Source organism: Pan paniscus, chromosome 2, assembly GCF_029289425.2.
Source record: "Pan paniscus chromosome 2, NHGRI_mPanPan1-v2.0_pri, whole genome shotgun sequence".
Lineage (NCBI taxonomy): Eukaryota > Metazoa > Chordata > Mammalia > Primates > Hominidae > Pan > Pan paniscus.
This window is the reverse complement of record NC_085926.1, coordinates 128411648-128438307: the sequence shown is the minus strand read 5'-3', so window position 1 is coordinate 128438307 and position 26660 is coordinate 128411648. Positions and strand designations below refer to the sequence as shown.

At 38.2% G+C, this 26660-nt stretch overlaps 1 protein-coding gene across 3 annotated transcripts in view; it reads right to left on the bottom strand.

Annotated features, from left to right (window-relative positions):
- Positions 1–26660, bottom strand: part of COL6A5 (collagen type VI alpha 5 chain) — a 139675-nt gene that overhangs the window by 11566 nt on the left and 101449 nt on the right. For 2 of the 3 annotated variants that reach the window (XM_057301893.1, XM_024928310.4), the window contains 4 exons: positions 17598–17809; positions 3798–4484; positions 2311–2407; positions 1356–1600 (listed from right to left, as the gene is read on the bottom strand). In XM_057301893.1, coding sequence (XP_057157876.1) covers positions 1356–1600; positions 2311–2407; positions 3798–4484; positions 17598–17809 — 1241 coding nt within the window. The remainder of the gene's footprint in view (positions 1–1355; positions 1601–2310; positions 2408–3797; positions 4485–17597; positions 17810–26660) is intronic. The other variant, XM_057301894.1, reaches the window with a different exon arrangement.

The following is a 26660-nucleotide window of genomic DNA, read 5'->3' as shown; positions in this document are numbered from 1 at the left end:
GAAAATGGGAAACTCATGGCTCTTCACAATATACGTGCTTTTGCTTACTTTTCATAGCCCTCAGGTAGTTGCTTTTTGTATTTCATCCAGAATTTTCAGTTGTAATCAGTGGAAAAGATAAGTGACATGGGCCTATTCCATTTTGAAACAAAAATGAACTTATTCCATTTTGATGAGAACCAGATATTTCAATATACTTCTATTTAATTTGTATTTTATTATATCTATCTTCTCTCTCTCTTTTTGTCTGTATTTTTCCTATTTTTCCTATATTCACTTCTCTTATTTTCCATCATTTTGCTGATTTTGTTCTCTCTACAAATAGATATATCTACAATTATACCCATATCTAAAACTATATATATGTTTATGTATGTGTGTATATATATCTATAGCTTTAACTATATCTATATTTATAAATGTGTTTATATATATATATATGTATGTATGTATACACACACATATATAAACTTTTTTGAAGTATACATATATGCCCCTATATGGGATTTTATTATATAAATGTCCCAAAATTTATTTTTTAATTCTGCTGTTGAGCATTTTTGTTCCCACTTTGGGGCAACACAAATAGTGCTTTTATAAACATTTTAGTACATGATTTTTGGTTAATATATATATTCCTATTGGGTATATACAATGAAGTAAAATTACTGGGTCATTGGATATACATATTTTCAGCTTTAGTAGATACCAAGGAATATTTATTTTAAAATCATTTCCCACATGACTCTGGGACACAGCAAGGACTGTGAATCGCTGCCCTAGAGCCAATAGCTTCCGGCTGTCCATCTCCTGTTTTGCTTTTAGCTGTAGGTCCATTTCCCACCCAGCCTATGGAGCTGCCCACAGTCTCCACACAGATCTCAGAACCATGGTGGCCTTGTCCTCTCCAGGTCTCACTGAGGCTGAGGCTCAGCTAAGGGCCTACATCTCAAACCAAGAAAACCCTAGTTGTTAAGGGAGAGAGCAGATCTCGAGTATTAAAACTCTGGAGGCTCCTTGCACAGTTCCCCTTCACCCCGATTTTGCACAAGGATGCAGGACTGCTCCTGCTTACTTGGGACCTGCTCTCCTTGTTCTTGCCCCTCCAACTTCCCCATTCCCTGACTCCACACCAAGGATTTATACCTGCTTGTAATTCTGAATATGTCAACAAAGACTATTTTTTGCCTTTCTGAAGTTTTATCTCCCTTGGATCCTTAGACGATAAGCCCCTCTTTTATCCTCATCCTGTCATCTCTACCTCTCCCAGTGAATTCTAACTGCTCATCTTCCACCAGGGGAAAATCCAAACAAAGGTACTTGAGGGTCTTCAGCTCTATGGTACTCACGATTACCTTCTTTTTCTTGCTGTTTATCAACCACTAGAGCTGAAATTTCTTCTAAATGTGCTTTTTCCTTGTCTTTCATTGCCAGTTTCTCAGTTGAAAAGAGCAGGTATAACTTCTGCATCAAATCAGTAGCTGTCTCAGAACCATTACTATGATTGTTCCCTAATACAAGGAGATGTTGTGCCTGGGAATCAAATTCATCAAACAGATCACCATTTTCTGTCTTTATTTCATATATCCCAGGAAGAAGTCTGAGGTAATAGAGAAGAGAGATAAAAAATTAGTTAGCCAAGTCCCCTGCAAGATTAAATGTGAATACCACCAGATAATATAAGATGAATCTATTTTATGTATGTGATTGGAATAGTCCAAGTTCAGTTCATGAATGAAATTTGACTTGTGCAATTTTCTAATATTCTGAAGGAAACTTAGACATTTGTCTCCGCAGTTTAGAATTCCAAACCAGTATAATTTCTATCATTAAATTTTTATTGAGTACTTAGGGTTGTACTTTGTAAAATCAAACTTGAAAGAATCCTTCCTGCCAATCTTCATATGTGTTTTGCTTTCTAAATGGCCAAATATTTTGTTTTGTTTTTTATGTTTTTATTCTGCTCTAAAATTGTTACATGGAATCTTTGATATAAGTTTTCTGTTTTGGCAGTACCCAATATTGGAGTTATGTTATCTACTTACTGAGAAGGTACTAATAGGAGGCTATTTTTGGTAAAAGAAACAGAAATGGAAGCATAGTTCTTTCAAATATAAGTCCTGTTCTATCTGCGATTAATGTCAGACCTATGCTATCATCACAAATGAGTAGCATTTAAAACACACACACACACACACACACACAAACACACACTTGGATCTTGAAAACTAAAATGCTATTCATTTCACAGTTTTCTTAAGAACTGTTTCCAGTTGTGGTATTACCCAAACTTGCAATTTCTCAACTCACAATACAGTGTTTTCTGTGCCACCGTTCTCTGGGTTGGGAGAGGTCATGTTAACACATGTGGCTTTCATATCTTCGGTGGGATATTTGTTGATGGCACCTGGAGAGAGAGTGGGCTGGTTAGTCTAAATTTTACCCACCTACATTATTATCTCACCCAAAGTCAGATCATGTTTTCACGTGGTTGGCAGTGTTTTCAAGAACAACTTTTATAACGGACTTTGCAAAATAGGCACACTCTGACATGGAAATTCTTTGTTCTTGGCAAAGTCAAGAAGATACAGCCAGTCATTGAATAAATAATTCCAATGCTCTATCACAAATTTGTGATATAATTTAAGGACATCTCTAAATTCTTTCTATCATTTGTTTCTCTCCCTATAAAAGGAGGATCTTTCTAGGAGACTATTTTTAAAAAAAATTTTATATTTTATTATTTTTTTAAATTATACTTTAAGTTCTGGGAGAAGACTCTATTAGCTATTGAAATTGTCTGCCCTATTTATCTTCGGGTTGGGAGAAGGCACATTTTTACTTGCTACTAAACATAACTGCTAAATTCCAAGATTCCTGCGAACTATGTAAGCCCTGGGGCTTTATGCATGCCAGAAAACCTGCAACCTTGTGATTCTCTAGTAAGCTTACAGGAGCTGCAGAGACCATTCAATGTAGCCTCTGCCACATTCCTAATTCCCAGCACACGCTACGACTTGTTTGATCTTACAAGGTTTTGGATGTGCTGCTATATGCATGTCTAAAGTCATAACACATGGGCAGAGGCTGGGGCAGCCACCCTTAAAGCCCCACTGTGTAAAGACACCCTAAAAAATCCCTACCAGCTGTCTGGCATAGAGGCTGTAGAGGAGATTTGTCCCTATGGCTCATAAGAATTCAAGTAAGAACTTAGGTTAATTTATAATGACAAGACAAAATAGAAGTCCTTGGAGTAGGTGGAGGGCAGTGTCAGTGTGATATTATTTATTACAGCATTACACCTTGCTAAGGGTTTAGTAATTAAAGTATGATTTACTAGACAACAGCATAGCCCTGGGGTCAGAATGTGAGGGGTTGAGTCTAGAATTTACTAATTATTACTTGTGAGATTTTAAGCAGTTTATTTAACATTTCTGAATCTCAGTCTTTTCACTTGCAAAATGGGGTTATGAATACTTTCCTCTGAGGACTGCACTGAAGATTAAATGACACAATCAATTTAAAGAACCTGCCACATAGTAAACACTCACAGGTTAGGGCTAAAGGGCACTTTTCATCCATTTGAGGATTTCCTGGCTAAAACTTTGGCAGCACAGCAGCAAGGCTCATGGTCAAAAAATCTGGGAATTTTCTCTGAGATTTTTTACTGCCTCCTACTCACTTATACTCTACCACTCTTAACTGAAGTGAGGATCATTTTACTAAGTCTGCTGATGGACTGTACACAGAAACATTAAATCTATTGCAAAAGCAATCAAAGAGAATTAATGACTTACGTCTGATTAAATGGACAAATGGCTTGACAAACTTGATGATATAGTTCCAATCTGGCTTGTGGGTTCGGCCAAGTTGGACCAAGTGATGATCCAGAGGGTGGCTGGCTAATTCTTCTAATTCTTTGTCATTGTGTTTAGGGCCAAAGGAAAACACAAATATGGAGTAGCCTTGACACTTGGCTCTCAGAGACACATTCCTTAAGACGTCTTTGTCTAAAGAGTTGGTTTCGCCAGCAGATATTACAAAGATAACTTTGTTTTTCCTCAGATTGGGGGTTCCTACAAAGACATTGTCAATTGTCCACTGCAAGGCATGGCCAATAAAAACATCTCCATTGAGCTGTTGAGAGTCTTGGAGATGATGTTTCATTTGGTGTATACTGTTATAAGTAACCAAATCAAATTCCAGGTAGACAGGGCATTCTTCAGTGTTAGGCATATAGCCTGGGGGAGAGTAGCTCAGGACAGCAACCCTGTCTCCTAAGGTGGAGGTCAGTGGAGCGGGGGCGATGTGAAAGTAATCAAGCACTGAGGTTATAAAAGCTTTTACTTCCTTAAACTCATCACTTCCTACTCTTTGGGAAGCATCTATGAGGAAAGCCACATCCATGTAATATTCTTGAAGAGAGACATCTCCAGGTTCATAAGTATGATCTGGTTCTTCTTTTCTGCCATAATTTTCATGTCCTGCAACAGAATAACTCAAGTCATTCTTTTTAATAGAAAGATAAGCTTGGAGCTCCTAGTCATAGATGGCAAATACACAGCATGAGGTTATTACCATGCTGCATTTCCATACTCATGGCAGACATCAATAATCACATTGCTTGTTCCCAGATGCACCCTCCAAATCTGTACCCACATAGCGCATGCAGAGCCATTACCATTTGACATGTATTGTCACATAAGAAAAAACCCATTTGCTATCCTATCTCAGATCTTTGTGAAAGGACTGATTTATCCTCCAGCTATTTTAATATGCAAGATGAGAAACACTCATTTTTAATGTACTCCACATGGCTAAAAAATTTGAAGTACACATGTGCATGAAATTTAATTATATGTAATAACCTCAAGAGAAAGTATAGATATTAAAGTTACATTTATTGGTAGCAAAAGCACAAAAAGCTTTATATATGTGTTCAAAGTATGCACCACAGAGCAATGTCATGAGAGCAAGTATAAACAAGTGCTGATTTTGGAATCTAAATGCTGTGTGAGATATGACATACTCTAAGAACCTGGTACTCAAAGTGCCTGCAAACAGTTCATCAGCCCATTTTAAGGTAAGCAGTTTGCACCATGATGTAAGTCAACTAAATTACTAAGCACACTGATTAGTTCAGCTGACATTTATTTATTTATTTATTTATTTCCATAGCAAGACTTTCTCCTTGAAGAAAACATTGCCTTGATTTACACTCCGAGCCAAGCTTCTTATCTTGCTGCAGATGAGCACTTCAAGTAGCTCTGCTCTAAGTCTAAGGGATCATGAAGCCTGTCTACAATCATATGAATGATGGCTGATTGGTGAGGTGTCAACAGGAAATGCCAGTTCGGAAAGACAGGAAGTAGATGGCCAATGTTCTTTGCTTCTATGAAAGAAGTGAATTTGTGAACCTAATCAAGCAAAAAGTAGATTTTTAACTGCCAGAAATTTATTGATCTCCATTTCTACTCAACCCTTTATTAGATACTTTTACATTAATTCTCACAACAACAAATGAGTCAACCTGTATTAATGCTGTAAGCCTAATATAGAAATAAAACGCCAGAAAAATACCCCACCACCATGGGTGAAGTTATTAACAGTGAAATGCTATATTCGATAATTTTTGATGGTTAAATGAGCCCTGCCTTCCAGTATAAATTCCATATTATCTCATTAAAAATCTATTGTTGGATTTAACTTGCTAACATTTTCTTTGGAATTTTGCATCTGTGTTCACATCCTTGTGAATGATGTTCTGTAGTTGGTCGGTAGTTTCCCTTTCATGTAATGTCTTTGTCTAGTTTTGGTATCAGGGTAATCTGGCCTCAAAAAATGAGTTGGGAACATTCCAAATCTACTCTTCTAGCTATTTTGAAATATGCAATAAATTATTGTTAACTGGTGTTAACTTTAAAATATATAATAAATTATTATTAACCATGAGAACACTAGATCTTATTCCTTCTAATAAGTATTTTGTGCCCATTAACCAGCTCTTCTTTATTCCCCCCTCCCTATTAGACTTCCTAGCTTCTGTTAACCACCATGTTATTCGCAGATATCCCAATTATCCAGATTTGATCATTACACATTGAATGCTTCTATCAAAATATCACATGTACCCCAAAAATACGTACAACTATTATGTATTCATAAAAATTAAAAATAATAAAATGAAGTAAGTCAGTTGTGAAATATTCCCTTTTCTTTTATGTTCTGGAAGAGTTTTTGTAGAATTGGTATTATTTCTTCCTTAAATTTTTAGTTGAATTCACCAGTGAAATCATCCATACCTGGAGTTTTCTTTATGGGAAGATTTGAACTACAAATTCAATCTCATTAATAGGTATAAGGCAACTTAGGTTATTTCTTCTTGAGTAAGCTTTGGTAGTTTATACATTGCAAGAAATTTGTGTATTTTACCTAAGCTGATTTATATGCAAAAGATTGTTCATAATATTCCCTGGTTATCCTTTTAATATCCTTGGAATACATCTCCCCTCTCATTTCTGATATTGGAAAGTTGTATCTTCTCTTTCTTCCTGGTGAGTTTGATTATAGATTTATCAATTTTATTGATCTTCTCAAAGAAACAACTTTTGGGTTTATTGACTTCATTGTTTTTCTTTTTTCAATTTCACTGAATTCCACTTTATTTTCATTATTTTCTTTCTTCCACTTACCTTGGGTTTATCTAGTTCTTCCTTCTCTGATTTCTTAAGGTAGAAGTTGTGATCATTGATTTGAAACATTTCTTCTTGTCAATATAGGCATTTAATGCTATTTATTTTCCCGTAAGTACTGCTTAAGTGGAACCTCAAATTCTGGCACATTGATTTTATTTTCTTTTATTTCAAAATATTATACTTCCTAATGTCCCTTTTTATTTATTCTTTGACCATGGACTATTTAAAACTGCTTTATTTAGTTTCCAAATACTTAGGGAGTTTTCAAAGATCTTTCTGCTATTGATTTCTAATTTAATTGTTTCAGTCAGAGAACACATTTGCTATCACTTGAATCTTTTAAAATGTTGAGCATTGTTTTATGGTCCACAATATGGTCTATCTTGGTAAATGTTTCATGTGCACTTGAAAAGATTATATATTCTACTGTTGGTGGAGTGTTCTACAAATGTCAGTTAGGTCAAATTAGTTGATAGTGTTGTTCAAGCCTACTATATTCCTGCTGATTTTTAATCAATGATTGGGAGAAGATCCCGAAACTAACTAATACTCTTTTCATTTTTTATATCTTTTTTTCTTTGTATTTCATTTTGGAGAATTTCTATTGCTATGTTTTCAAGTTTGCCAATCTTTTTGTTTTGCCAAATCTAATCTGCCATTATCCCATTCAGTGCATTGTTCCTCTTAGACACAATGGTTTTCAACCCTGCAAATTCTATTGGAATCTTCTTTTTATATCTTTCATGTTTCCACTTAACTTTTTAACATATTGAATACCGTTACAATGACTGGTTTGATATCTTTGCTAATTCTAACATCTGTGTCCGTTGTGGTTTGGTTTTAAGTGATTATACTCTTCATTATGTTTTGTGCTTTTCTGCTTCTTATGCCAGACATTGTGAAATTTTCCTTGTTAGGTGTGAAATACTTTTGTATTCTTGTAAATATCCATGTGCTTAGTTCTGGAAGGCAGTTAAGTTGCATGGAAAGAGTCTGATCCTTTTGGATCTTGCTATTATGATTTGCTAGATGAGTCTAAAGCAGTGGTTAATTCAGGGCTAACTATTTCCTATTACTGAGCCAAGACCTTCCTAAGTTTTCTCCCTATTACTATGTGAATTATGTTCTTTTCCAGGCTTGCTGGTGGGAAAAAAAAAACATGATTCCTAGCCCTGTTGAGCAAATGGCACTATTTTAAGAGGGTTCTTTCCCTGGTCTCAGGTAATTCCTTCACATGCATGTGCTGTCAATACTTTCCTGAATAACCCAGCGAGACCCTCTGCAGACCTCTGGGGTTTACTCTCTGTGCAGTTATCCCTCTCTGGTATCCCACCCTGTCAGCTCTCACTGCCTTGGTCTCCCTGTTCTCTCAGCTCTGACTCCTCAGCTCCAGGAGCTCACTGGGCTCCTCCTCAATGCCCTCTTCTTGTACCATGTCCTGAAAACACTCAAGGCTATAAGCTGGAGCACTTGTAGCGTTCATCTCATTTGTTTTCCTTCTCTAAAGATTACTGTATTTCATTTCCTAATGTCCAGTGTCTTAAAAGTTGTTATTTCAAATGTTTTGTTTGCTTTCTTTTGTTTATTACAGTTGTGAGGTAAATCCAACTTCTTTACTCCATCTTGGGCAGTTCTAAAAGATGACAACTGACCATCTTGTTTGCGATGCTTCTTTTCCTTCTTGCAAAGGACTAAGAACGGGTCATATATACACCACATTCTTCTTTTATCAATACATACATTTATAGTAATTGACCAGGATTTTGCATCACACAAGCATGTTTGAAATTTATGGGCCTCCTATTCTCCACCAGGAACCCAGTGGCAAACTCTTAGAATTCCTGGTCAAGATTGAGGTCCCTGATTAAACAACAAAACATGAAACTAGAAGTGCAGACCACAGCATATATTTTGTATTCTTTGCACATCACCACCAAAAACACTTCTAGAGTTCTCAGCCATAGTGTGTTAGGAATTGTGAAGATTAATTAAATGAACATTTCTAACTTTTTGGAGTTTGTGATCCTTTTTGGAGTTTTGAAGTTGACTAACCATTACCTGAGATGTTACCGTGATCTCTGTTTTTCAACTACAGTATTTCAATTTCTTTAAAAAGGCCAACCAACACACTTTGTTAAACATAAAGAAAAGCATTGCTGGGTGTGGTGGCTCATGCCTATAATCTCAACACTTTAAGAGGCAGAGGTGGGAGGATCGCTTGAGGCCAGGGGTTCAAAATAAGCCTGGGCAACATACTGGACTCATCTCTGCAGAAAATTTAAAAAATTAGCTGGGTGTAGTGGTGTGTGCCTCTAGTCTCAGCTACTCTTGAGAGGCTTATGCAGCAGGATCGCTTGAACCCAGGAGTTTCAGGCTGCACTGAGCTGTGATCACACCACTGCATTCCAGCCTGGGCAACAGAGCAAAATCCTATCTCTAAAAAGAATGAAAAAGAAAAAGAATTTCATAAATGTTCTAGTAGAAGCAAAAGAATTAACTTACCATGTCAGTGAAATATTGTTTTCTGCAAGCCCATATCAGAAATATTACTGTTTTTCCAGTTTTCTCTTTATAAATAAGCAAAATCTCAATCCTTTTCTAAAATACCCCTCAGAACTATTTTCTAAAGAGGTATATTTCATCTACAAAATGTCTAAAAATAGGTCACCTCCCAACTTACAGGACTAGCATGAGAATCACAGAAGCTAAATGTGGATGATGTACCTCGAAAACTCTAAAATTTAGTCAAAGGTGTGATTATTCTACTTGGAGTCTAAATTCATCTTACTTAGGGACACAAGGTCTTCAAAAATATTTTCTTTCAAGATAATCTGGCAGAAGTGTGGATAAAATAAATCCATAGCTCACAATGGCGCTGTGTATTTTCTGGAAATGTCAACCCAGCCAAATTCTCATCTTCAACCCTGTGAAAGAATTTCCTTAGAATGGCAGAGGAAGCGGAGCTGGCTTGCTTTCCTATGGGCAAGATTTGGAAGGAATTAGGGATTCAGCAGAATTTCCAGGGAAGCACCCCCGGAGAGTAGCCTGACTTTGGCCAATGACTTAAGCCACAACACCAAATGTGCTCCAGTAACATTAGGGAGAAGCGGGGGTGGAAAGGAAACTTAGAGAAGGGAGACTCTGAAGGACTTGGGCCATCTGGACTGGGATTAGATATGCTGTCAGGCTGCTATGCTGCCTTTCATGGCATTTGTGGGAAATCTCAAGATATGCATGAGTTATCCAGTGGCCTGCTTTGAAATTTGTTCAGGGGCCAAAATTAACCATGTGTTCTTCATAGGCAAGCCACATGTACAATTGAGGCTACTTGATGTGTGAGGTTCTGTCCAGATGAACTGTAGCTAATATTTTTCAAGTTGACATTTTTTACAATGACTTCCCATGAGATTAGCAGTACTTTCTTTTGGCTTTTCTACTTTCTTAGTATTTAATCAAACACTCAGTTTGCTTCGGGTCTTGTGCTCAGCTCTACGCTTGTCTTCTTTCATTTAATCTTCCTTGAAGCACTATGAGGGCAGAATAATCATCATTTCCATTTTACAGATGAGCAAACCAGTGCTTGGAAAGGGTGAATGAGTTGGCTAAGAAAGGATGGCTGATAAGTGGTAGAGGCAAGATTTGAACCCAGCTTTGTCTAGCTCCTTCAGAAGAACTGGTCATTAGAGATGAGATTCTAGCAGAAACATGAAAGGACCCATCAACCAGCTCACTTAAGGCCCCGGGACCTGGTGTGAAAAATGTGCTTCTCAGCCAATGGCTGTTCCTTCTGATTGAAGCCACCAGAGAACATTTTCTTCCAAAAGTAAGCAACTATATACGAACTAAATGCAATTTGTAATTTTTCTCTTCTTAGGCATTGTAGAACAGTGATTATCAGCAGAATATTCAGAGTTTCATTCCTGCCTCTGTCATCTGTTAACTTTGTGACCTTGAGTTTTCTCCATGCCTCAGTTTCATTATCTTAAATATATGTAATAATATACTACAATCTTACAAGGTTTTTGAGAAAATTAAAGTTTGCACCACGCTGTGCATATCCTAATTACTCCACAAATATAATTTTTAGAAAGAAACAAAGAAAAGTCTCAGGCATCTGAAAATCCTTCCCATGACAGTATATTATCCAAACCAGGACTTCCACGAAAAAAGCAAAGTCAGCTGGTCTAGCTTACAGACACATGCACAAGTGTACAGATGCTCTCAGAAACGAGAACTCTCATTCTGTTGTGCTGACGCATGCTTAACTTCAAGGAGTAGACAATCATTCATACACCTCTCCACTTATCACTGCCAGCCCAGGCCCATCACCCTTCCTGTCTGGTAAAGTCACTGGTCAAGTTCTACAGGCACGTGTTGGGGCAACAAAGAAGGCAGGCACAAATATGTATGTATCTGATGGATGTCATCGATTTTATGCCTAAGGGAAATATAGACACATTAAAAATTACCTTGTTTTGCTGTTTGAAGTCCTCTTCCCTCATTTACCTGAATAAGTAGGAATGACTGTCTTAAAATAGATTTCATCCTTTTAGAATTCATGTCTTTTTGGCCTAGACTTTTCTAGGTGGCATTTAGATGATAAAAGTGAGTCTTGTGGGTCATTTCACACTCTGAAACAGTAGTCTGCAGAAAGGGACCAGCACACTGAGAAAAGGCAATGCATGCCTTAGGAGTCATTTACACCCAAATGACCTGGGATATGGCTCGTTGGTTTTAATGGAGTTATTCTGTGCTCCATGCCTCTGGATGAGTTTATAAGAAGGTTTTTTTTAAAAAAAAAAAAAGTTAATTTAAATTTAAAAATAGAATTGTGCCACCAAAACTATTTTAAAATAATTCTCCCAAATGATTACATGATTTTACATGATTTAGTTTATATTCAAATTTGGCCATTGGATATATCTCCTCATTTGTAAATGCAGAAATGACCATCACCAGGCAACATGGCATACATTGTTAAAAGTCCATGTTTTTGTGTTGAAGGTCATGTTTTTGGATCCTGCCTCTGCCACTTACAAGCTACATGAATTTGTGTGAGGTTCTTAACCTTTGCATCAGTGTCTTCATTTGTAAAAGGAAATAATGATAGATTTAATTTAATAAAGATTAAATAAAATAATGTCTATAAAGTGCTTATATGGTGGCTGGCCCATGGTTGCCCTCAATAAGCAGTAGCTTCTGTGATTACTATTATTCCTCATTCATTGTTCATCAGTCAAGTGATACAGTGTATGCAATACTTTGAAAGGTGTCCTGCATAGAATAAATATTGATCCCCCCAAAGCATGCCACTTTTTTTTTAACTGAACTCAATACTTCCTGAATTGTAGTAGTCATTTTTATACACACAGAATATACCTGACAGACGAAAAGCTTCTTGAAGACAGAGCTTACGTCTGAGTCTTTTTTTAAATCTCCCTGATTTCCCCAAAAAGTCCACTTCAGGGCTTAATTCAGAACAGGAGCCAAAGACATATTTGTTATATGAAAGAATGTCTGAATAATTAAGGAAAACTCCATGCAAAAATTTAAGAGTCTTTTCATATAGTAAGCCCTCTATGAGGGCTGCCATCATCCAACCAACTTGCCGTCACCACTACCACCACAGCCATCACCACCACCACCACTCTCACTACCACTCCACCATCATATCTTACTTCCATCACCAGTACCACCACCACCACCACTGGCATCATTACTATCACCTCCTCACTATCACCATTATCACTACCACCATCACCACCCCACCTTCATACTTTTATCTCCATCACCACCACCTCCACCACCACCAATATTACCACCACCACCATCCCTACCACCCACCTCAACCACAACCATCAGCAACAGCAAACACCTTCACTACCATCATCTTCACTACTACCATGACCAGCACCAACACTATCATCACCACCGCCTCCATCACCATCACCACCATTGTCACCTACTTAATACTTCAAGTATCCACGTTTTATTCCATTAGAAAGGGTCACATAACATAAAATGTCACCAACACTCTAGAACATTCATTAGTTGCAACAAATGATTGCACAAAACATACAGAAGCAACATCAGTGTACGTCTGAATTCAGATAGTCCACTTATTCTGAACCCTCAGTTTACATTCGTCTTGTTCACATGTGAAACCTTCACAGAAGACAATCAAAACTATAATGACAATATTAATAACAAATTGCCAAGCAAAAGGAAATGTAAACATCTCAGTCTACAGCTTAAAATGAGGTAATGGGAGACTCAGTTTATTCCACAAAGAGCAACACAGTGGTTGAGATTTCTTAATGATTTCATAAAACATGTTATTAAAATCCAGACATTGCTACAATTCTGCTGCTGATTTCTTCCTTGAAAAGTGTACTGATAGGAAAGCAGAACATTCAGCTGATGTTCCTTGGATGACTCAGAAGCCAATACTGCTGCATTTTATTCTAGTGCAGATTTAAATTTAGCCCAAGTAAAAATATACATTCAAGTTTGATACATGACAGCAAAATTGAGAAGGAATCCAAGTATTCAAAAAAAAGTAAATGGTCAAATACATGCATTCATTCATCAAAAGGAACATTTTGAGAACATTTAAAAAATCAGTATGAAGCTTATGGCAATATAGAAAATGTTGTGACATAATATCATGTGAAAAGCAGGATATGCAATTAAATAAAACTGTAAACCTATATGCCCACGGAAAAACAAAGGAACATACTTCTGCATTTAAAAAAAACTCAATTTGCTAAATTGTTTGATTTGAAACTTGGTATTTGAATTTTTATGTGGTATAATAGTACTTTTATCATTTGTAAAAAAATATATAGTAGAATCTTGGATATGTAATAAGGGAACAGCAGACAGGGTGTAGAAGTAGAGAGCCTGTCTAGTGAGTCTGCCAGTTCCATAAACTTGGGGGCATGAGGTTTCTTCTAAAACATTTCCCTTAAAAGTGACTTGATAATTCATTGTTGTGAGGGGCTGTCCTGTGCACTGGAGAATGTTTAGCAATGATCTCTATTCACTAGATGCCAGTAGCGTCCTCCAGTTTTGACAATAAAAAAAATGTCTCCAGACGTTGCAATATGTCCCCTCGGGTGGGGTAGGGTAGAGCTGCTCCCAGGTGAGTTTTTACTAGGTCATCACTAATACCCTTCCAGTTCTATTATCTTACGATTAATTCAAAGCAAAAAATAAATATATTGGCTCTAAAAACAAAACAATTTATAAATCAGAATAAGAGTAAAGTTAGAAAAATTAAAAACAAAACCTGTGTAAAGTCCCTAAAGCATAACTCCAGCTTAGTCTGAAGGCTCAAGTGTTGCTTCTCATTTCTTAATGAGCTCATTGAAAAGAACATCAGTTGAAGTTATCCTAAGGCCTGGGGCTGCTTAAAGCTAGGAGCAGGCCCTAGGCTGAGTTTGGGTTGGTATTTAAAATGCGTTACAAATTATTCTGGTTTTTAATTCTGAAGGTAGATTAGCTATATCTTAAGTACTGGTTAATACAACATTTAAAAAACATTTCACAAGAAAACATCTGCAAGCATAGTACAGCATCTTTGGCGAAAGTGCTAATTTACCAGTGGGTCAATAGTTGAAATTTAATTAGAATTAAACTACCCATTTTAAAATTACATAATTTCAAAGAACAAAGTGCATTCTGTTGGCAAGTAATTAGAAGGGACTGCATGTTGCAAGGGATTTTTATATTGCAGATGTTATGTTCAAAAAGCCTGTTAGTATCTCTCGATAATCTCTACATATTTAGATCTTAAGTGTGTTTTGTCAGATAGATGTTGGATGGATAGATGGATGTTCTTGAATAAGATAAAATTATAATCTACTTCACCTGGAACTCTTTAGCAACACAAATTCTCATTTCTATTCTGTGATTCTAGATACCCAATTGTTTTCAGCTCCATTGAGAGCACAGATTAAATCTGGCACACCAAAATGGTCAAACGTGCAGTGGCCCTTAAACTTCTGCCTACATCAGAATCACCTGAGCTGCTCGTTAAACCCCAGATTGCTGAGTCCTGCTCCCAGAATTTCTGATTCAGTAGTCTGGGACAAGTGCTGAGAATCTGCATGTCTAATGAGTTCCCAGGTGATGCTGATGCTGCTTGTGTAGGAACAACACTTTGAGAACCACTGACATAGTTGATCTCAAGCTTGAGGGCATACAAATATTACCTACAATGGTTATAAAGTTTGTAGCTTTCTCCCCTCATTCACACTCCTAAATATGAAACAGTAGTTATCAGGAGGGCTTAGGAATCTGTGCTTATAATGAGCTTCCAGATAATTCTGATATAGGTTGTCCTTGGGCTGCTTTAAGTAAAAGGAGGGCCAGGAAAGGTGATAGAATTGAAGATAATTTCAATTCAAACAAGAGCAGATGGGGAGAAGAAGAGAAAGGGGTATAAGTAGGAAGATAGTCAATGATTGTGCTTCTTTTGAAAGAGGGTGATACACAAGTCATTGCCAGTTCACAGGACTCTGGGTACTAAAAATTTCTTACATGGTTAAGATTCCTGACTTTTCCCAGCCTCTCAGTTTAAGAGCAGAAAGATCAGCCATCAGCCATAAGAATTAGATTATGAATGGGTAACAAACACAGCATATGGAGGTGCTTATGAAACTTATCAACCTTTTATTTGTGCCATACATCTGGAACTTATCAAAGCTCATTTCTGAGTGACTGAATAAAATATCTGAATTACAACTCACTCTACAGGACAGCACACTATACAAAAAACTCAGCAGTTTTTGGCAACTGGCTAAAGATGATTGAAAGAAAGAAAAGAGAATAGCACAAAGTTCCTAGAAAACACTTATGATCTGAGACTCACATTTATTTTAAAGGATTAAAACATACACATTATCCTTCCATCTGAAACGGTCAGTGTTTCCAGGCTATCCCAACCTGACATAATCATCCCCAGAACTCTCAGCATACTTCAACTCACTGTAGGAGAAACTGGGTGGGGTAGGATTTACATTTTTTTCCCTGCTAGAGCTATGAACAATTATTTCTTCAGCCAAATGGGACCTTACACTAACTATACAGATCTTGATTCTCAGACAGCTGAAAAAAATCAATGAAAAGTCTTTCTTTTATACTGAACATCAGTCATTAACAATGACTGATGCAAAGATGCCCTTCTTTGCTTCATTTCTTTCATATCCAGTCATATCTGTCTTTCCTGAAAAGGCTCATGCTTCTAAATTACCAGACTTTGGGATGCTTAGCTCTAACAAAGCTATCACAAATGACAATTTGATACTCTAACCCTCTACCAAAACACCTCTTCTTCTCTTTTTTCCCCTTTTTAAACCAAACCATAATAAATTATTGTACCTTGAAGGCTACTCTAATTTGTATGTCATTAAAATGAACATGCACAATTAACATCCATTAAAAAGTACAAATCTTCAATTTTCTTCTTCAGGCTATGTCTACATGAAAATAAAAAAAGTTTTAACTAAAAAAATACACATTTGAATGTCTTAATGCCATGGTACTACATGTATCTAGTTTTACTGCATCACTACTTTTTTTGAGCTAAGATGCCTATTTTTCAACTAATGATTGTCTTTTTTATCCTTAATCGTAGCTTCTACAAAGGTAAGTTTAGCTGTTTTAAAGATAAGGTTCGAGTATTTATATTTTAGAAATAATTGTGGGGATGTAAGTGTTAAACCCAAGAAAAAAAATTTTATCCCAGGAAGCTACTAAGAATGAATATTATAGTACAAAACTGGCCCCTTTTTCTCTTATACTTATGTACTCTAACTACCATATGATACTTTTGGAACAATGCTTAAAATGCTGACCTTCTGCCAAACAAGCATTTTAGAAGATTCCAGATTCACAGGTGGAATGGCTGAATAGTCTCTTTGGAATTAAAAATACACATATTTTTAATTTATATGGATATAGAGTAGGTGTATAAATTTATGGGGTACATAATATGTTTTGATACAGGCATGCAATGCATAATAATCACATCATGGAGAATCGGGTACCTCATTCTTATCATGGAATGATGAGAATCATCATTTATCTTTTGTATTACACAATTGAATTATACTCTTTTGGTTATTTTTAAATGTTTTTAAAATTATGGACTATAGTTACCCTGTTGTGCCATCAAATAGTAGTTCTTCCTCTTTTTTTCCTTTTTCTCTACCCATTACCCATTCCCACCTCCCCTCACACTTTTTAATGAAAATATAGACATACTCCTTTATATCTGATTTGTTTGAAATTATTACATTTTTACAAAAGTTATTGCTTTGCCATTAAAATGTATAGAGCAGGCATCAAGGGAGTTTATGTTCTATCATTTCTGGGTACCACAAAAATAAAACATACTTTCTCATATTATCACAAATTCTGGAACACTGGCCAGGCCAACTTTAAAAAGTCATTTTAAAGAGAATCGCTTGAACCCGGGTGGCGGAGGTTGTGGTGAGCCAAGACCACACCATTGCACTCCAGCCTGAACAACAAGAATGAAACTCCATCCCCCCCCGCTCAAAAAAAGTCATTTTAATCCCTCCTTTGCTCTGATGTTCACTATACTGCTTCCTTCTACATCATACTAACCTTCTAAACTGTGGATGCTAGAGAAATCTTAAGCTTGGTAAGAATATCAGGGACATTTCTGAGAGGTTCTATCAGTGATCTCCCTAGCAGTGCCTGTCACCATTCACTTCTTCAATTTCAGTAAAAGTAGAAGTTGTATCTACCATAATGAACTTTAAAAAAAGTTGCTTTAGATACCAGCCTTAATTTATTTGATTTTCTACTAGTGTTAAAAGATGAGGATCCTGGCTATTTAAACATTTCCATCATGACTTTTCATTTTCTTACCAGAAGTGAGACTTGCAATTTCTGCAGATTTTTGATCTTTTTCATAATTGATCATTAATTTTTGTGGCTCAAACATTTGGCTTGGAAGGTAAACCAAATAGTCACTTCCATTGTCTTTCATCTTTACAAAAGGTGATTCTATCCCAGAATTTAATTCTTGGCCAATGAAGCCATTCTCTCCCAAAAAATCCTCTTGTAGCTCAGTAACAAATCTAGAAGAAAAAAAAAAACTTTAGGTGAGTCTAGATAACTTTAGAGAAGGAGGCAAATAAAACATCCTTAACATTTAACATATTTAATTATCTCCTTAAAAAACCAACTGGGTGGTGAAAATATAAATCCATTTCAATCAAATAATTCATTGAGATTCATTATACATATTATTTTTTAAAACTCTGATAAGATTTTCTACTTATTCTACCTTTTCTCACAACTGTCTAGAGCCTATTAAGTACTACTTTGGAATAACCAAGTCTGATTTGTGCAGAGTTTTATTGTTTGTTTGTTTTTTTTTGAGACAGGGTCTCGCTCTTTTGAGACAGGGTCACCCAGGCTGGAATGCAGCGGTGCAATCACAGCTCACTGCAGCCTCAACCTCCTGGGCTCTAGCAATCTTCCCACCTCAGCCTCCTGAGTAGCTGGGACCAAAGATGCATGCCACCATGCTGGGCTAATTTTTAATTTTTTGTAGAGATTGGTTCTTGCTGTATTGCCCAGGCTAGTCTCAAACTCCTGGGCTCAAGTGATCCTCCCTCCTCAGCCTCCCAAACTGCTTAGATTACAGGTGTGAGCCACCATGTCCAGCATTTTCAGAGTTTTTGATAAGTGAAAAGAAACTCACAAGCATTTGGAACAATCATATTATATCTCAGATTGATACCAATCACCATGGAAAATGCAGAAAATACTTAATCTACCAAGCACTGCTGTGAGAAAGTAAGATTATATAAAACATAACCCATATCAGTGCCTCTTAAAATAGTGTCTACATTTATAATCATAGCAGTTTAAGAGTTCTCTGTGATAATTTGAGAATTTTGTGTTTTTATTTGGATGATGTTATAAAACATATTCAATAGAAGTTTATTCTTGATTATGCAATTTTATGTAATTTCAATGTCCGTGTTTGCATTTGCATTTGATACTGATGTTTGGCATCCAGTAATATGATTTTAACTGTTGAAAGTTAATGAGGAGAGGAAGAAAATCAGATGTAATACGTAAATAATACATTCACACCAAGAGAAAATCAAGTGACATCATGTGTGATGGCACACTGTATGAATAATTTTGCAGTAGTGCAGGTGAAGATATGTGGTGGAGAATCATGTCATCATGTAACAGAGGAGGCAAGCTGCATGTAGATGTTCTTCTGCAGCATGCACCATATTTTATATATTTTACCAACATCTACCATTTTTTTTGGTTTTTAAAAATTCCATTTTGACAAAGAAGAATCATTCATTGCATTAAGTTAGTGTTGAAAATTTTTGTCTCACTGAGTTTGTCTGGATTTGATGTATTAACTTGTTGTGGTTTAACAGCTGCATAAGAACTATAAGTGTATAATATTTACAGCTAGATTTGTGTTTGTAAATGTTTAAATAACATTATAATATTTTGTCTGCTGTCCTATAGGAATTGGTTTTCCTTGTAAATGACTTTATGATTTATTCAAGGTTGGGAAACACTGCTTCACATAAGATCAGTGCCACATTGTCCTTCAGAAGGTGTTGGCTGCTAGACACTTCCCTGCAAAATTACCAAGCAAATGAAATCTGACATTAGAGGAACATACGCTTGCATAAATTCTGGAGAACTCACCTTTCAGTTTTGCTCCTGGGTGTATCAAAAAGACCTTATCTGTTCTGAGAAGCTCCTTTGCTTAATTGCAATTTGAGAAGATGGGGTGATTATGGGCCTAAACCTGGGCTTTCACAGGCTATAGTCAGGGATCTAAGCTCGAAGAAGCACACAGAAAAGAAGAAAGCAACCAAGACGGGCCACTTTCACTCAGTTTGAGGGCATAGATTCATTCAGATTAATTTGTTATATTTTTATTTAGGATACAATATCAAGGAACACTATTTATATGTGCAATTATATTGTGGAGTCTTTTATGCTAACTTTTGGGGATGAAACATGAATCATATGTAGCCTCAGACTTCAGCAAGATAAGACCTTGGGTAGGCCGTAATAAGTGCCTCAGCAGTGCTATAAAAAACAACTATGGGTTTTGATGGAGAGTAAACATTGGCTTCTGTTGAGGGAAGTCAGGGACCCCAAACGGAGGGACCCACTGAAGCCATGTCGGAAGAACGTGGATTGTGAAGATTTTATGGACATTTATTAGTTCCCCAAATTAATACTTTTATAATTTCTTATGCCTGTCTTTACTGCAATCTCTAAACATAAATTGTGAAGATTTCACGGACACTTATCACTTCCCCAATCAATACTCTTGTGATTTCCTGTGCCTGTCTTTACTTTAATCTCTTAATCCTGTCATCTCGTAAGCTGAGGAGGATGTATGTCACCTCAGGACCCTGTGATGATTGTGTTAACTGCACAAATTGTAGAGCATGTGTGTTTGAACAATATGAAATCTGGGCACCTTGAAAAAAGAACAGGATAACAGCAATGTTCAGGGAACAAGAGAGGTAACCTTAAACTCTGACCACCGGTGAGCTGGGCGGAACAGAGCTGTATTTCTCTTCTTTCAAAAGCAAATGGGAGAAATATCACTGAATTCTTTTTCTCAGCAAGGAACATCCCTGAGAAAGAGAATGCGCCCCTGAGGGTGGGCCTCTAAAATGGCCCCCTTGGGTGTGGCCGTATTCTATGGTTGAAACTGTAGGGATGAAATAAGCCCCAGTCTCCCATAGTGCTCCCAGGCTTATTAGGACAAGGAAATTCCCACCTAATAAATTTGGTCAGACCGGTTGCTCTCAAACCCTGTCTCCTGATAAGATGTTATCAATGAGCATGGTGCCCGAAACTTCATTAGCAATTTTAATTTCACCCCGGTCCTGTGGTCCTGTGATCTCGCCCTGCCTCCATTTGCCTTGTGATATTCTATTACCTTGTGAAGTACGTGATCTCTGTGACCCACACCCTATTCGTACACTCCCTCCCCTTTTGAAAATCCCAAATAAAAACTTGCTGGTTTTGCGGCTTGTGGGGCATCACGGAACCTACCGACATGTGATGTCTCCCCCAGATGCCCAGCTTTAAAATTTCTCTCTTTTGTACTCTGTCCCTTTATTTCTCAAACCGGTGGATGCTTAGGGAAAATAGAAAAGAACCTACATGAAATATCAGGGGTGAATTTTGCCCGATATCTGGCTGAATTTCCCCCAATATCTGGCGCCCACATGGTCTTTCTTTTTTCCTAAGTGCATGAGGGAACCCGATTCCCTTTGGTAGGTGCGGAGAAACGTCATCGGTTTGGTCCACAGAAATGCGTGTCGACTCCCTGACAAGTGGTGAGTAGTCTGTGTATGGTCCGGGTTAACTATGGGTCATGCAGAGTCTAAGCATCATGCTTATCTCTGCTATATTAAACTCCTGTTAAAACAGGGTCGTGGGCCGGGCGCGGTGGCTCACGCCTGTAATCCCAGCACTTTGGGAGGCCGAGGCGGGCGGATCACGAGGTCAGGAGATCGAGACCATCCTGGCTAACACGGTGAAACCCCGTCTCTACTAAAAATACAAAAAATTAGCCGGGCGTGGTAGCGGGCGCCTGTAGTCCCAGCTACTCGGGAGGCTGAGGCAGGAGAATGGCGTGAACCCGGGAGGCGGAGCTTGCAGTGAGCCGAGATCGCGCCACTGCACTCCAGCCTGGGCGACAGAGCGAGACTCCGTCTCAAAAAAAAAAAAAAAAAAAAAAAAAAAACAGGGTCGTGTTCGAGTGCCTATGGAAAATATGGTCACTCTATTCAGGGTAGTAGAACAATACTGTTCTTGGTTTCCTGAAAAAGGAACCTTAGATGTACAACTATGGGATCGTGTTGGTGCAACATTCAAGGAACTGGTCTCCACAGGGAATTATATTCCCATCACTGTTTGGGGTGACTGGGCCTTGGTACCTGCTGTCCTGATGACATACCAATCCCATGACCCCCTACAGTTACCACAATTTTCTGAATCTGACGATCCTCCACCTTTTCCTCAACCTTCCTCTCCTGCACAGCCTTCGTTATCTGATCAGCCTCTCCCTCCGGCTACTCCTCCCCTACCTGACAATGTAAAGAATTCAATGTCTAACTCGGATGACTTTGACTTACGGTCACCCCCTGATGATCTTATTTCTTTTCATGAAGAGCTGGTACATGTAACTCCTGCAGCCCCAACTCACACAGCCCAGGATCATATTTATGGTAATTATTCTCTTCTCAAACCTCTGGAATCACTTAGTGGCTCTGGGACCAAAGTGCAATTTACCTATAATTCTGCAGGCCCTCCCCCATCCACTTCAGCTCCTCACCCTCCTGTCGTTTCGGTTCCTCAACCGGTCACTTTACCATCCACTCAGCCTGCTTCTCTGTACCCTTCTTCACACGTGAACAGCAGTAATCACCAGTATACTTCTGCTCCTTCTGTTCCTCCAATGCCCCTTTCTCACACTCTCATCCCGGTCCAACCCTCTCACCCTCAGTTTCCCTTATCTACACATGCTTTTCCTGTCACTTCTATGCCAACTCCGTCTCAGATGCCTACTCTTCAAACTTCAGTGCAACACTTATTACGCCAAAACAAATAAGTGGATTAGATGCATGGACTTATCCGGTCGCGCTAGACCCACCTAACGTCCAAGGGTTACAAATGATCATTATGTACCTCTTAATCTTACCTTTTTAAAACAATTTAAGGATGCTTGTACTCAGTATGGTCCTACTTCTCCTTATGTTAAGATGGTTTTACAAACTTTTTGTATGGAGGTCACTTTACTTCCTTTAGATTGGGACCTTTTGGCAAAAGCTGTTCTAACCCCATCTCAGCATTTACAATTTCATACCTGGTGGTCAGAGGAGGCCCGTTTGCAGGCTCAGCTAAATTGAAGTAATGGCATTCTAATTACTCAGGCTCAGCTCACAGGCTCCAATAGTTTCTCTGATACTTATGCCCAATTAAACTTTGATGCCCTCACCACAGAACAAGTAACAAAGGTGTGTATGAGAGCTTGGGATAAATTATGCGCTACAGACCAAGCTCCTGTTTCTTTTACCATGGTTAAACAAGGTCACTCTGAATTATACCCTGATTTTTTAGCTAAATTACAAGACGCTGTTGAAAAATCTGTCTCTGATGAGCACGCTCAAGGCATTCTCCTTCGTATGTTAGGTTTTGAAAATGCAAACCACGAATGTAAAATGGCCATGCGTTCTGTCCAACGACAAAATTTACCTGATCACAAGGTGTTGCCTGCATATATTAAAGCTTGTGAAGGCATTGGATCAGACACCCACAAAGCTATTCTGTGGGCACGGGCCATGAAGGACACCAACCAAACTGGTCCCACTAATTCTTCTTTTGGAGCCTGCTATACTTGTGGCCAACTTGGTCATACTCGAAGAAATTGCACTGTTAAAAACTTACAAGCAGCCAAGCTGGCTCAACACACATGGCCAAATGCTGCTCCTACTGTTTGCCCACGTTGTCGCAAAGGTAAACATTGGCAAATATTTGCCGCTGTAAGTATGATATAGATGGAAACCCCCTGCCACAACACCAGGGAAACGGGGAGCAGGGCTGGTCCCAGGCCCCAACATCAAATGGGACACTTCAAACTCAGACCAATGTTGCATTTCCGCTTCAGGCAGTCCCAAAGCAACCCCCAGCACAAACAAATCTACCTACAGCCAAACCAAATGGGTCCCAGCCTCTCCGTCTGTCTCAGTACAATGCTTGTCCACCTCCACAGTAGGAGGTGGGGTGGTTGATCTCTGTAGTACTAGTCTTCTGAATTTACTACCTGACTCTTTGCCTTTGATTGTCCCCACGGGGGTCACTGGCCCTTTACCTCAAGGTTCGGTGGGCCTGGTGTTAGGTAGAGCATCTACCTCTGCTAAAGGAATCACCATTCATACTGGTCTCATTAATTCTGATTCCGTTGATGAGATTAAATTAATCGTGTCTGCCAAGGTTCCTGTTTCCATTCCGGCCGGTGAGTCAATTGCTCAATTGCTTTTACTATCTAATATCATTTTAAACAAAGGAGATAAGACACATGGCCCTGGGATGGGCTCCAGCGGTGAAAAGGCCGCTTATTGGATTAATGTAATTGCTAAACAAAGGCCTAGGTGCATGATACACATTCAAGGAAAAAAGTCTGAGGGCCTAGTAGATACTGGTGCTGATGTTTCTGTTATTTCCTCTAGTTTATGGCCTTCCTCTTGGCTTAAACATCCCACTAACATGGGACTAGTAGGTGTTGGAAAGGCTGAGGAAGTTTATGAGAGCACATTTATCTTGCCTTGCACTGGCCCTGATGGTCAAAAGGGCACAATTCAGCCCTATATCATGCCAATTCCCATTAATCTTTGGGGTAGAGATTTACTGGCACAATGGGGGGCTGAAATTAATATTCCACATAACTCTTATAGTGCTCCCAGTCAGCATATGATGGAAAACTTGGGGTTTGTTCCTGGACTCGGTCTCAGTCCAAAGCATGAAGGGATTACTAAACCCCTCCCAGTTACTATAAAAGAAAACAGGGCTGGTTTAGGTTATCCTTTTTAGTGGCGGCCGCTGCCACGCCTCCGAATCCTATCCCTTTACAATGGAAATCTGACATACCCATTTGGATTTAGCAGTGGCTGCTTTCTAAAGAAAAACTGGAGGCTTTAACTCAATTGGTTTCTGAACAGTTACAACTTGGAAATGTGGAATCTTCTCTTTCCTCTTGGAATTCTCCTGTGTTTCTAGTAAAAAAGAAATCAGGCAAATGGCAGATGGTAACCGATTTAAGGGCCATTAATGCTGTAATTAAACCTATGGGGGCCGTCCAAACTGGCATACCTGCCCCTGCTTTAATACCTAAAAATTGGCCTCTCATAGTTATTGATCTTAAAGATTGCTTTTTTCATATTGCTTTACATAAATCAGATTGTGAAAAATTTGCTTTTACTATACTATCTATCAATAATCAGGAGCCTGCAGCTCGTTATCAATGGAAAGTACTTCCTCAGGGAATGCTAAATAGCCTTACAATCTGCCAGCTTCATGTTGGACAAGTGCTTTCACCAGTTCGAGCCCAATTTCCCAAGGCCTATATTCTTCATTATATTGATGATATTTTAATTGCTGCCCCCACTGATAAAGAATTAATTGACTGTTACCAAATTTTGAGCCGCTGTGTTACAGAGGCTGGATTACACATCGCTCAGGATAAAATTCAACAGACCACTCCTGTTCAATATTTAGGAATGGTGGTCGATAAACAATGCATTCGACCTCAAAAGATTCAAATTAGGAGAGATCCTTTAAAAACTTTAAATGACTTCCAAAAACTTTTGTGTAACATTAATTATTTAAGACCTACTTTAGGCATTCCGACCTATGTGCTGTCTAACTTGTTCTCTACACTGCTGGGAGATTCCGACCTCCGCAGCCCCAGGACTTTGACCCCTGAGGCTTTACTAGAACTGGAATTCGTAGAGGAAAGAATCCAGACCACCCAGTTATCTAGAGTACAGCCGATTCAGCCTTTTCAGCTTCTGGTTTTCGCTTCATTACACTCCCCTACTGGACTAATAGTTCAACATAATGATTTAGTGGAGTGGTGTTTTCTTCCTCATTCTGTGTCAAAAACTTTGTGTGTTTATCTAGACCAAATAGCCATATTAATTGGACAGGCTCGGTGCAGAATACTTCAAATTTCTGGATTTGATCCAAATGTAATTGTAGTTCCTTTAAATTAGCTCAAAGTTCAAGCTGCCTTTCAACATTCCGTACTGTGGCAAATTCACTTGGCTGATTTTATTGGCGTTATTGACAATCACTATCCAAAAAACAAATGGTTTGATTTTATAAAAATGACGTCTTGGGTGGTTCCTCGATTAACCAAGGATCAACCCATTCCTGAGGCCGTTACAGTGTTCACTGATGGCTCCAGTAATGGCAATGCTGGTTATATAGGTCCTACAGACAAACTTATTTCTACCTCTTATACTTCTGCTCAAAAGGCAGAGTTAATTGCTGTGATTACTGCCTTACAGGATTTCCCCAAACCTTTAAATATTGTCTCAGATTCCACTTATGTTGTACATGCCACTAAAAATATAGAAACTGCTACTATCAAACATATTGATAATTCTGAATTGGCTTCTTTATTTTCAAGGTTACAACAGGCAGTTTTCCAACATAGACACCCTTTCTATATTACACATATTAGATCTCATACCACTTTACCAGGACCCATGTCTGCCGGTAACCATAAAGTCGACTGTTTGGTCTCTTTTACAACCCAAGAAGCTCAGGAGTTCCATATTCTCACTCATGTCAATGCTGCTGGATTAAAAGATAAATTTGCTCTTACCTGGAAACAGGCTAAGTTTATTGTTCACAGATGCCCTCAGTGCCAGGTCTTCGTACTTCCAAATCAGGAACCTGGCGTTAATCCTAGAGGCCTAACTGCTAATGCTTTATGGCAAATGGATGTGACTCATGTTAGCTCCTTTGGCGGACTGTCATATGTGCATGTCTCTGTAGATACCTTCTCAGGTTTTATCTGGGCTACTTGCCAAACAGGGGAAGGCATGGCCCATGTTAAAAAACATCAGTATTCTTGCTTTGCAGTTATGGGGCTTCCATATCAAATAAAGACAGACTATACCCCTGGATACGTTAGTAAGGCTTTTGATTCATTTATGCAACAGTGGGGAATTTCCCATATTACTGGAATCGCTTACAATCCTCAGGGACAGGCTGTGGTGGAACGGGCCAATCGCACTTTAAAAACCCAATTGTCCAAACAGTCTGAACAACCAAAACATGATTTAACTACTCCCCACTCCCAATTACATTTGGCATTGTTTACTCTAATTTTTTAAAATGTTCCTA